Raw genomic sequence first — 13,004 nt, forward strand, 5'->3', positions numbered from 1 at the left:
GTGAGAGCGCGCGTCCAGCAGGACCGAAGTTCACGGCGCGCTCCCGCGCTGGAGATCTCCGTGCCGTCTCCGCCTGTACACCCTAAACGCGCTTCGTTTCGTGGGATAAACGACGTAAAATGGACAGGATATACAGGTAAGATCTTAAAGTACATCTATAATTGCCAACGATGTTTTAACCGATCAATAGTACGTATAGCCTACTTAATAAATATGAGTCAAAGGTCTTTAAACAGTGACAGAAGATTCATAATGATTTTTGTTTTGTTTGAATTTAATGAAAAGACAATGCACCTAAAAAGTTTGTTCGCTGTGGAAGACGCACTGATTTGAAATAATGCTTTCTTTGTTTCAAGTGTAGCATTACAGCTGATAATATAGTCCCAACGTCTTTGTTCATGTCTTGCTGCTGCAACCAATATGCCATACATATCAACTCCTTTAGACTTTCTGGAGTGAAAGAAAACAACAACAAACAACTATTTATATATACATTGACTATAACAAATGCAAATTATTATAACATAAGTATACCACAAAATTAAATATTTGTCGCAAGGGTATTATTTGAAGGGGAATGGTCTCGCGTTTTTGCACCCCATTTTATATTTATATATAAAGCAGACTGTGCTCACACTTGTGTAACTTGTCTTAAAAACACAACCAAACTCCAAAGTAAAATCAAAAGTCATGTTCATTGTGCATTACAGTTAGTTTATTCTCAATGAAGTTTGGTTGTTTTGATTAGGTTAAAATAATAACTAAAAAATACACTTATAACACAAAACAATAAAACATGAGGACAGCACAAAAACAAAAACGTTTCAAATAAGTATTTAAGGTTTATAGATTATTTCTGGCTCATTTCTCAGTGCTGTTATTGCCTGATGATGAAAAGGTTTAATTGACACAATTAGCCCCAGTTTCACAGACAAACTAGCTGAAACTAGTCTAAGACTAAAATCCATGTTTGAGATGTCTCAACTGAAAATATCTTGCTCTGACATATTTTAAAACTTATTTAAAAAGTTGATTAATTTAACTAAGGCCTAGTCCTGGCTTAAGCTGAGCCCTGTTTGTGAAACCAAGCCTAAATGTTTTTACATTTAATCTGATTGGTTGCACAATGGCTATAAACTAAAGTACGCGTATCTACAACTAAAGACTAGTTTCTGTATCAAGCCTATGTGTCAAAATGAAAATGCTTATTTGTTTTTTCCTCACATCGTGTAAAACTTGTGAAAATATAGCTGTTTTAGTGTCCCCAAAATGCACTGTGTTTGTCAAATCCATGAACTAATCCAGTGTTTCTGAATGCCAGGGTGAATTGGAATCGGTGCCTATGGGGAGTGCACAGTTTGATACGGCCAGGAGAGTTCAAATTAATCCGATTAGGGAATTACGGCATTCCAAAACACAATTTCACATAATCATCTCTTCAAAATACTACTTCTGTCGTAACAGCTGTGCGTGTTCTATAAGCATTCAGTGACTAAATAGACACAGCATTACATGAAAGACTGGGGTGGAAATCAAAGCTATAACTTCATTTCAATATTGAAATATTCAGTCCTCTGCTCTTGACTACAAGGGCGAAACAAACACGCCGTACATGTACAGTACAGCTGTAATGACAGCAATACGTAGCAAACGCATGGTGCCAAGTAAACTGTGAGCAGGTTAATGACTGATCAAAGGTCTGATGGGCGTTACCCTCACAAACACACAATTCCATACACAAGTACACAAAACACTCCTTCATTCATTTTTGTAATTTCTATATTCATAAAAGCAACATTGTGGCGCTTATTTTATCTCTTAGACTGCTATAAGTATCAAAAGCCTATAAGGAAATAGATATTTAAAATCTCCGTAGCTTTTTTATTAAAGAAAGCCCTGGAAAGAAAGAATGAATGAAAGCACTGTTTAATTCAAAATAGTCTAGATAAAAGTCAAATCAAGATAAACATATAAATCAAGCCGTTATCTCTGTACTTAGTAAAGCATAAAGAGAGGAAATGGGAGGAAATGTTTTCATCAAGACATTATTTACTTAAAAAAAGGTCACAGCAATAATTTTGCTTCTTTGTCTTAATCTAAGACTTTATGAACTAGTACAAGACTTAAATTGCTTTGCAACTAGACAAAATGAAAAGCTTTGGTGTAACCAGACAAAATAGTGTTTCACATAAATATATGATAAGGTAAATGATAGATAGTTAGGTTAGACCATTTGTCGGTTATCGATATTGATATAACACAGAAGTCTCATCTTTATCTCCTCAGAATCATCTAGCTTTTGCAACTCCAGCCAAACCATTTCCTGAAAATCCTCCTCGTCGTTCTTCATCTGTAACCATGGAGACGGTGGTGATCGTGGCCATAGGTGTACTCGCCACCATCTTCTTGGCATCGTTTGTGGCGCTGGTGGTTGTGTGCCGTCATCGTTACTGCCACCCTCCAGACTTCCTGCACCAGTTTGACTCCAAGTGTGTACTTGAGTGTATAAGTCGTGACCTCATTCCCACACCGAGGATTACGCAGGGATCGCCTTGTGCATTCCGACCATTTGATTCTCCGTGGAAATAATGGAAATTCGTTTTTAAATCGCTTTCTGTACCTCCTGTTCTTCTCTGTATTTCAGACCTACAGTGGATCTGATCGGAGCGATGGAGACTCAGAGTGAACCGTCAGAGCTGGAGCTGGATGATGTGGTCATCACGAATCCTCACATTGAGGCCATGCTGGAGAACGAGGACTGGATCGAAGATGCCTCGTATGCCTTCTCACCTCGTTCACCCTCACAACCATAGTATTTTATTCATAATAGTATACTTGTTTTGACACTAGATAACTGATATCTGATATCTCTTTTTCTCTCAGGGGTCTTGTGTCTCACTGCATTGCGATTCTGAAGGTACATTTCTATGCACAAATGTGGTATTTTCAAGACCAAATACATTGTAATAATATAATATAATAAATATTGAGATACGTGCTTAATAATTATACTACTGGTCAAAAGTTTAGGAATAATTTTTTTATGTTTTCTAAAAGCTATATTTGCTCAGAAAGGCTGTGTTTATTTAATCTAAAAAATTGTGAAATTATTTCAATTTAAATGATCTGTTTTCTATTTGAATATATTTTAAAGTGTCATTTATTCCTTTAATGCAAAGCTGAATTTGTAGCATCATTACTCAGTTTTCAGTGTCACATGATCCTTCATAAACATGCTGATATGCTGATTGGCTGCTCAATATTATTATCATTATTATGTTGTTGTTGAAAGCGCTGTGCTGCTTAATGCTTTTTTGAGAACTGTGATAAATAGTTAGGATTTTTTGATATACAGAAAGTTCAAAAGAACAAAATTCAAAACTTATAAATGACTTCACTGTTCCTTTTAATCAATTTAATGATCAATTTAATCTCACTGACCACAAACTTTGGACAGTTGTTTAAGCATTTTATTTAGCATTGTTGCATTTGGCTAAATAAAACGATCGTCCTGGTTCTGTACAGATATGCCACACTCTCACTGAAAAGCTTGTTGCCATGACGATGGGCTCCGGGGCAAAGGTCAAAGCGCCTGCCAGCCTCAACGACATCATCACCGTGGCCAAACGCATCGCCCGAGGTAAACAGATTAAGAGGTTGATATGACACATCTGAGAGTGCGGGCACTGACGCTGAGCTGCTTTGTGCCATCACAGGGTGGATGACGTGGTTCGATCGATGTACCCTCCGCTAGACCCTATTCTCCTGGATGCCAGGTAACATTTTATGTCGGTGGGGTTTATTGAATCTTTACATTTCTGCGAGCAAGTGCATTGACTTCACCAACTTGTTTTTTGGACCAGGGCCACGGCATTACTATTGTCGGTCAGTCACTTGGTACTGGTGACACGAAACGCCTGTCACATGTCCGGCAGCCTGGACTGGATCGACCAATCACTGCATGCGGCTGAGGATCACATGGTCGTGTTGAGAGAGGCAGCTTTAGCCTCCGAGCCAGAGAGAGGTTTGCCAGAGAGAGAGCAGTCCATCTGAGTCACTCACAGACATACTGTATGTACAGTACACACATTATTCAAGAACATGTGCATGAATGCACCTGTAAAGAATATGATATTTAGTGGACATTACCTCAGCACGTCCATAATGTCACTCTTTCACTGCATCTCATTTTTATTTCTGTTACATTCCAGTTTAATCGCTGGTCATACGCTGGATTTATATGTAGATGCTAGTACCAAAAATGTCTAAAAAAAATCCAAAAGAAGAATGTATAAACCAAGCCGTTTTTTATTGGTATTGCTAAGTGTGTTAGTTAAACTGTGATCATGCTGTCGGATATTTTGAGAATCAAATATTATATAAACCAAAAATGGTCAATATTTTTTTTAGTGTCTCTAATATTTGAGACTAGTATTGTTTTAATCAAATACAATTTTTCATTATTAGCATCAAGATATATATATATATATATATATATATATATATATATATATATATATATATATATATATATATATATACAAATTTATAGTCTTTTTGCTTTTATTTGTCTTTGAAAACACACAAAAAATAAGATGCTGAAATGATTTTTTTTTACCATCATACAATCACGTTAAAGGGTACCTCTAACCCAAAAGGAAATGTTTTGTCATTAATCACTTACCCCCATGTTGTTCCAAACCAGTAAAAGCTTTGTTCGTCTTTGGAATACAATTGAAGATATTTTGGATGAAAACCGGGCTTGTGACTGTCCCATTGACTGCTAGGTAATAAACCCTGTCAAAGCCATAATAAACACAGTCAGTGGTTTCAGCTGTACTTTTTGTATGGAAAGAAAACAAAAATAATGAGTTCATCAGTGTAAATTCACCAGTGTCAATTTGGAGACCATCCTCTATTCAGACGATGTCTTTCATAGTTTTCTGCACCTTGACAGTGTTCATTATTTACAGTCAATGGGACAATCACAAGCCTCCTGGTTGTCATCCAAAAAATATCTTACATTTTGCTCTTAAGACAAACAAAGCACAACATGAAGTAACTAATTAATGACAAAATTCTCCTACAGCACTTTCGTATTTGTACATTCTCTACTTTTTTTCCCTCTCATGATGTGCACGCTACCATTCAAAGGTTTGGGGTCAGTAATATTATGTTTTAACATTTTTTTAACAAAGCCTCCTATGCTCACCAAGGCTGAATTTATTTGATCAAAACCACTGTAAATTATGTAAACAATTTATTTGAGGGATTAAAATAATTTACATATATTTTGAGGTATTTTAGTATTTAGCATTGAAATATCGAAGTATTTATTTGAAATAGAAATCTTTTGTAATTATTAACGTCTTTACTGTCATTTTTGATCCATTTAATGCATCCCGAAGAAACATTTTTATTTCTCAAATAAAACCCCAAACTTTTGAACAGTTGACTAGCTGGTTGTGAACAGTTTGCAGCAAGTAAAACTTACATTCTTTTGTTCACCTGCTATCTAGCCATGGCATGTCATTTTTCACCAGAGTCACATGAAGTCTAAATCCACACTAATTCCTTCCCTCAACCCCCACCACACTTTCAACAGCCACACACATTCAAGACTCTCTCATTTCATGTATTATATTCAAATTTCAAGTTTCGATGCTAAGAATATATTGCACATTCAGTTATTGATTGAGTATTTCCTCTTTTCATTTCCTCTCGGAGCAACTTTGTTACTGACATTTCTTGTTTGTTTCTCTGTTTGTTCTCTGATTCTCAAACGGTTTATGCATTTGAGATTTGTAAAGGTGAATAAATGTTTCACAGCGAAAAGATGTCATGATATTTTTATTTTAAAATAAACATTACTAAATTCAGCTGTAAGTTCAGTGAAACAATCGGACCTCACATGTGCTGCTTTGTGTGGAGAGAGGAGGCAGACAGGGAGAGATGAAGAAAGAGGGAGGAGAAACAGCTGCAGTGGAGGAAGGGAGGGAAGAAAAGAAAAACACGACCGCTATTTCTCAAAGTCAGAGTAAAACAGTTCTGTCTAGCTTTGAGTAGAAAGCTTTTGGCCAAAACGAGCGCTGGACAATAGGCATTAAAAAAAGCAGCGGACTGAAAGGACACACACTCACACTCACTGTTTAACACACTCACAGTTACACTGTACACATGAGTGCCATCTTACAAACACATCTTTAAAATGCTGCTGACACTCAGTAAAGTCCTTTACTTTTCTTCAGGTCCATTTTCTGTAAATCTGATAGACAGTTGTAGTCGTTCCATGTCATTCCCAAAGCAACCTAAAACAAAAACAGGGGCGTTACTTAAAACATCACCTGCTATATCGTTTTTATCATTTCTTTATAATGTTGAGCTTAACAGTTCACTTGGTATTAGTTGATATTACTTGCTGATATTATTGTGATTTTTTTTCGGTCTGCCTGGAAACAATAAGGCTCTTAAATAGTTGACTACACATCCACATACACCATAGTTTGCAACTGTGAGATTAATTAAATATCTTAATTATTTCGCTGATTATTCATCACATATCTAAGGAAAACTCTATGTAAGATGAAACAGCCATATTTTTAAACGTACAATTTTTGAGCTAAAAACAATGAACTGATGACAGTGGAAGTCTTCACATTCACTTCTGACGATCATCTTTTGAGTCAACCATAAAATAATCTACATCCTGTTTTTGTGTCAAACCTTGAAATCGTGCTGAGACAGGTAGTTCTCCAGGTGTAAAGGATCCACTCCTTCGGGTAAAGGTCTCTTCAGCAGATCTTTGAGGGGGAACTGGGTCTTATTAACAGCAGCTAGAGCATCCTGCACCAAAGTTAGCTTTTTACACGCCGTGCAGTCCTGAAAAAAGTATTCAAATGAAATTTCAGCGTAAATCATATAACTCTGAACGTGTGCATGTATATGATGATGATGATGTGTTCTCACTTACCTGTGCTTCCTGTGTCAGTCTCATGTCCCATGAAGGGAATATATTAGTAAAGGTGAGAGGCTCCGCCCCTTCATCGATAAGATACGCCATGGGAGGCCGCCTGGGATTCCTCTCTGAGCACCAAACATCAACAATAACTAACAAATCGGGAACAGAAGGTTATGCTTTCTAATATCCAGTTGCCCAGACTCACCTTTGCAGTACTGTAAAGCGGTCTCCATGGCACACTTCTTCTCTTTGTCCCAGTGAGAGCGCTGTGAGACCGAAGATTCACAACTTTGCCATAAATACACCTCTAGATAGTTATCCAGCAGGAACAGTGCTGCCGAGAGAAGTGGGAGAGAAAAATATCGCATATTATATTAAGATTTACTTTGTCTGTCAAGTACTAAACATATTGATTTAAGTGTAGTGTTAAAGACTTTTATAATAATTCTGTGTGCAATATGTGACCTTGCTTACTCTCACCTGGATGTGGCACGGCATATAACTTATCCTGGAGGAAGGGCATTGCTGTAATGACACCATTCACGTGGGAGGGGCTAATAAGCTCCACCCCTACGAAAGTTCCTGACTGGGCACTCAGGTGATAAAGGCGGGGGGTAAAATTAAATTTACCAGGATCTAGAAGGAATGAAATGATTTCAAATGTTCATTGCGTGACAAAGAGTAACGCGTTCGCATCAAATGTATCATAGTTTGTTATACGTCACACCTTGTAGCATGCAGTCATATGACTTCCTGTCCTGTGGTCCGATAGCATTCCAGAAATCCGCTGGCTCTTTCCCCTCCTCCACTTCCTGGACATTCATAAAGCTGCCAGTTCTCAGACTCAGCTCAGGTGGGCACCTAATCATCACATTAACCGCGTGAAGCCAAGCACAATCTGGCAACGTGCATCTTTCGTTATGTTTTATGGGTTTGCGTGACAGAGAATCGTGAAGGTGTTGCTCACATTTGTGTGAGGCGTTGGACGGTCTGTTTGGCCACCTGACGTGCTTTGCTGTGGGCTTTGCAGCCGTGCCACAGGTAGATCGCCCCCTGCTGGCTGTTTAACAAGATCAGTGAGCCACGAGACCTCAGACCGGAGCAGGAGCACTGTACCTCCAACAGACTGCCCTCCACTGGGACGTCACCCCTCACACAGAACAGACGCCAGCCTCCTGAAACACATACCAAACTCAACGTCAGACGTGTCAAGTGGAAACATAGTAAAGGAGAGGATCAGATATGACCAGACCTGTGTCTCTGCTTTGCTGTTGTCTATAAATGACCAGTCCTCCCTGGAACAACTGCAGAAAACAGGGCGGCTCCTCCCCTTCTGTTATGAACACCTGAGAACTACACTGATTGGTCAGTGCTGGTGACAGGTCCTGCCCACTGATATTGGAATGACGCCCCTTCCAGATAAAAAGAGCAGATCGTTCCTGACCTATTGACATTTGACCTCCTGTGAAATAGTAAAATAAATAAATAATTGACACAAATGGAAGATCGTTTATATACATTTATACAGAGTAACTTACACAACTATTAGAAAAAGGTTAATACATTATCCAAAGCTTTCCATTTCCATTGATGTTAACTTTGGCTGAGATACAACTATCTGAAAATCTGGAAACTGAAGATGCAAAAAAAAAAAAATCTAAATATTGAGAAATATTTAAATTTGTCCAAATCAAGTTCTTAACAATGCATACTACTAATCAAACATTACAATATAGAACATTTACTAAATATCTTTACTTAATATCCTAAAGGATTTTAAGGTTTTGTGGTCTAGGGTCCTATATTTCAAATTTCATAAATGCAAATGAGAATTTTAATTCTACAGCATATACACAGTATAGAGGCAAAGCAAATAAATTAGTTATTATGTTTTAACAGTTTAACGAACAAAAACTCAACAGTGTCATTCATATTATTTTATTAGAATATTATTCAATAATATATAATATTTTATACTGTATCATATATAGCCAAATACAGTTCATCTTTTTTACTGTTAATTTTATTGTTGATTTTATCTATTAAAGCTTACGTTTCTAAATTATTATTATTAGTAGTAGTAGTATGCTTTTATTCTTGAAAAATTAATAGTTATTTTCAGAATTATTTTTAAATCAATTGTAAAAGTTTTAATAAACAGAACTGCTGCCATATGTACACATACGTAAAGCCATTGAGTTAAAAAAAAAAAACAAACGTCCCCACACATGAAGTCACCTAAAACTGTGAGGCTGTACGTCCAGCATACAGCATATGTGCTGTCCTCATGAAACTGTCCAAAGCTCTCTGAGGAAACCTCACACTCCACACCGTCGGAAATAAGCCACGCTTTCACTGCAAGAGTGCATAACTCCGCCTGCCGGCCATCACTCAGAGTGACCGTGTCCCGTCCCCTTCGTACATCCACACCATCCAGAACAACCTGAGACACCCCTGAGAGACAGACTCCGCCCAAGAGAGCTCTGGCATCACATGACCACTGCTCAGATGACTCCTGTGAGGGGTCTGGAGAAAAGACACAAGACAATATAAAAATTAAATTACTTAAGAGTGAAAACCAGCAGAGAAAAGTAAGACTATTTAGAAAAAACAAGTTGAGGATGATGGGGAAACACGAGATATGTTATTATAATAACGTGTATATCCGTATCCTCACCTTCACCTCCTCTTGTATGGATGGAGCAATGTTCTTTTTATTCACAGTGGTCTGTTCAAACGAGTTTGCAAACTTCTCTTTAAACAGTATCGTCTCGTTTTGGTCAAACACGCGGCCAAAAAGCGCCCAGTCTGGCCGTCCAATACCCTGCCTGAACACACATAATGGTTTATGATAGCAAATAATAGGTTATTCCACTTACTCCTTTCATCTTAAAACTCATTCTTTCATCAAAAAAACTAAAATTTTTAATATAACTTGTATATATGTTTCACACAATTCCTACATTTATACAAACATATAAGTGAAGCTGTTATTAACACAAAAAGGACAGACCAAATACCGATAAATTCTGAAATGAATGTTAGTATTTTGAATTACTATGCTTAAAATTTGTAATTAAAAAAATATCTATTTATGTTTACATAAAAAAAAATGCAAAATAGAAGTGAACCTACGTGTGAATATGCTCACTGCCACCAGAGGGATCCAGAGGGTTGATCCTGCAGTTGCTGTAGTCATACGCTCCGTCCCAAACCTGCTGAGCCAGCTGAAGGGCCACTTTCCTCTCGCTGGGGCCCACGTCTTTCCCGTGCCACAAATAGAGCTCACTGCCAAAGTCAAACAGCAGAGTCTGGAATGGAAAAAGTACCGTCTTTACATTTCACGAAACACCTTCAATGCTGTTTCACTACGTATAATAATATAACAAAACATCTGAATATGAAGTACGTGTTATTCCTTAACAGTGTGGAGTGAGATCCGAACCTGAGAGGAGCTGAGAAGACTGAGGTCCGGTACGACAGCCCAGCCCTGCTCATGAGGACTGAGTCTGTCCCCCTGCAGCCTATAAATACAGTTTGACTCTGATATGGCTCTCTCGTAATGTTCATCATCCTCTGCACTGTCTGGACATGCAGACAAAAACACACACACAAATGTCATTTGAGCAGTTTTGAGAAATAAAAGTGTTTATGATTGGATATTCTCTGTGATGTATCTTGCCTTTATACTGGGTCTGTCCCCTGAGAAGGTTCCAGAACTCTGCTGCCTGCAGGCTGTCTGTATTTACACCTTCATCCAGGTGAACAACACCTGTTGCCTGACAACCCAGATCCCTCTGGGTCACAATCACTGAGGCCATTTCAGACGCCTGGAACAAACCGTTAGTCAATATCAGAAGCCCGTTCACAAAAAAAGACAACAATAATACTACGCTTAAAAATGCATGATCTTAATTAAATTAAATGCAGCATTTGAGAATTAATAATTTGAGCTTAATAATAAAACGATATTAAATTAATATTTTATTTATTACTTTATATTAAATAAAACAAAATGTATCAGTAAATCAAAACACTTTCTTAGAATTAGCACCTCAAAATATACAGCTTATGGTGGAAAAATTGCTGTAATGGCTTAAACAGGAATCCACTGAAGCTCATTTCTGCCACTATGTAGAGAATTTACAACAAAGGTAATTGCAACTTTATATTTTTTTTCTAAAAACTGAGATTTTTGTTTCTCTGATTTTTTCTCTGAATTGTGAAATCCATTATAGTGCATTATGATATGTTCTCAGAATTGCAAGTTTATGAAAGTTTATTTAAAAATGTCAGAATCGCAAGATGTAAACTCGCCACTGCAACAAAAAACAATTTTTCAGCACTCAGAATTTATAGTTTAGATCTGACAATTCTAAGATTATATCTCACAACTAAGAGACAATAGTAGCCACTGCAAAATAAAAAAATCAGTATTGTGAGATAAAAAGTGATAATAGCCTATTTCTCAACATTTAGATTTTTTTTCTCAGAATTTAGCATTTTCTTTATTTATTTTAAACCTTAACTTTATAACTTGCAATTGTGGATTTAGATCTTACAAAAGATCCGCAGAAAAAAATTGTAATTGCAAGATATAAACATTCAGTAGTGAGAAAAATTCAGAATTGCCAGATAAAAAAAAGTTACAGTTAGCCTACATTTTTCAGTGGCAGAAACGGGCTTCCATAGCAATCACTCTGTTTCTGTGTGAACTGATGTACCTTTTCTCTCTCAACGGTGTTGGAGAGTTTGCCCGTCCAGAGGAAGCAGTGTGAAGGTGTGACCAGCAGAAAGCAGTCACCGCTGTTAAGAGACCGTGACACCGGCTCCACCAACCGCACCTGCACCTGCCTCCACCCTGGACAAACAAACAACATTACCTGCGCTGCTCTCGCGTTAAACTTTTTTTAAGCAGCAAGTCTGCATTAAAGAAGAACGTTAGATACACCATCGTACCTTTAACCTGGATGAGCATAAGTTCATTGTATGGCACTGTGGGTCTGCTCCCTTTCCCAGAGGTAGAGACGACAGCTGGGGTGCAGTTAGAATTTTTCATAGCTTGAAAAATAAAATAGTAAAAAACAAAAAATAAATATGTTTAATGCCGTTAACAGATCATATTAATCCCGACAAAACAGTTTAATCAGCTAAACCTAAAACACCGTCAGTGCCTCGACTAAATGAGGAAGATAAAACAGTTACAAATTCTCATCGTGAACCTGTATTATTCTCCATTTCGCTGTTTTCTTCAGACTGCATGAAATCCTGCTGGATGTCTTCTCGAGCAGCGAGAGCACGTAATGGATTCCTCGAACCCTGGGTCCTGCGGGACGGCCGAACGGAGCGCCTGTGCTCGGCTACAGCTGAGCTCAAACTAAACACAAACAGAGCGTTAACCTGAGAAATGCCCCACGGATAAGCGTGTACAGATGCTGGCTTTACATCGGTGTGTTGGTCTGACAGAGGGTGCTCAGGTCCGGCTCTGTGTCTCCTTCAGTTGTCGAACAGACTGGAGGTGAAGAGGGTTCAGAGGTCATCTCAGCACCAAACATCTGACACTCTTGGACTTCACTGGCACAAACAGTTTGTGTTTCTGTAAAGATGAGTTTGGGAGAGTCTTCCTCCTCACAGCTTGTCTAAAATAACAGACAAACTCAGTTAGCTGATATACTTTTTAATAGCCATTATTATACTTAAGACTACCATTCAAAAGTTTTCCTGATTTTTTGGGAAGTTTAAGGTTAAATTTAAATTTAATAAAAATGTATTATATATAATATTAAATATATCTCTAATTATATATTTTATAAATGTCATTTATTACTTTTATAGCAAAGCTGAATTTTCTGTGTGACATGTTCCTTCATAAATCATTCTAAAATCCGGTTTTCCTGCTCAAGAAACACTGTTTATTATTTTAATGTTCCAAAAGTTTTATTTGTTTAAATATTTTGTGGAAAAGGATACATTTTTTTTATTATTATTATTATTATTATTGATTAATGGAAACAGACACAAATTCCAGAAATCGAATATTTTTGTA

General features: G+C 37.4%; 2 protein-coding genes across 2 annotated transcripts in view; one reads left to right on the forward strand and one right to left on the reverse strand.

Moving 5' to 3' along the window:
* Window positions 1-6,142, forward strand: tmem98 (transmembrane protein 98). The gene is made up of 7 exons (XM_043235668.1): window positions 1-136; window positions 2,287-2,489; window positions 2,645-2,776; window positions 2,884-2,917; window positions 3,526-3,656; window positions 3,717-3,776; window positions 3,864-6,142. The coding sequence occupies exons 2-7, from the start codon at window positions 2,359-2,361 to the stop codon at window positions 4,051-4,053; spliced, it is 678 nt and encodes a 225-aa protein (XP_043091603.1). The 5' UTR covers window positions 1-136; window positions 2,287-2,358; the 3' UTR covers window positions 4,054-6,142.
* The window catches only part of svilc (supervillin c), a 23,858-nt gene continuing 15,817 nt past the window's right edge, over window positions 4,964-13,004 (reverse strand). The window contains exons 15-31 of the mRNA XM_043234673.1: window positions 12,404-12,597; window positions 12,181-12,335; window positions 11,918-12,019; window positions 11,683-11,819; window positions 10,641-10,788; window positions 10,404-10,543; window positions 10,094-10,269; window positions 9,616-9,786; window positions 9,197-9,522; window positions 8,211-8,420; window positions 7,926-8,133; window positions 7,686-7,819; window positions 7,439-7,594; window positions 7,164-7,292; window positions 6,971-7,083; window positions 6,724-6,879; window positions 4,964-6,308 (exon numbers count right to left, since the gene is read on the reverse strand). Coding sequence (XP_043090608.1) covers window positions 6,222-6,308; window positions 6,724-6,879; window positions 6,971-7,083; window positions 7,164-7,292; window positions 7,439-7,594; window positions 7,686-7,819; window positions 7,926-8,133; window positions 8,211-8,420; window positions 9,197-9,522; window positions 9,616-9,786; window positions 10,094-10,269; window positions 10,404-10,543; window positions 10,641-10,788; window positions 11,683-11,819; window positions 11,918-12,019; window positions 12,181-12,335; window positions 12,404-12,597 — 2,742 coding nt within the window. The 3' untranslated portion in view covers window positions 4,964-6,221. The remainder of the gene's footprint in view (window positions 6,309-6,723; window positions 6,880-6,970; window positions 7,084-7,163; window positions 7,293-7,438; window positions 7,595-7,685; window positions 7,820-7,925; window positions 8,134-8,210; window positions 8,421-9,196; window positions 9,523-9,615; window positions 9,787-10,093; window positions 10,270-10,403; window positions 10,544-10,640; window positions 10,789-11,682; window positions 11,820-11,917; window positions 12,020-12,180; window positions 12,336-12,403; window positions 12,598-13,004) is intronic.

The sequence above is a fragment of the Puntigrus tetrazona genome, chromosome 3 (assembly GCF_018831695.1).
Source record: "Puntigrus tetrazona isolate hp1 chromosome 3, ASM1883169v1, whole genome shotgun sequence".
Lineage (NCBI taxonomy): Eukaryota > Metazoa > Chordata > Actinopteri > Cypriniformes > Cyprinidae > Puntigrus > Puntigrus tetrazona.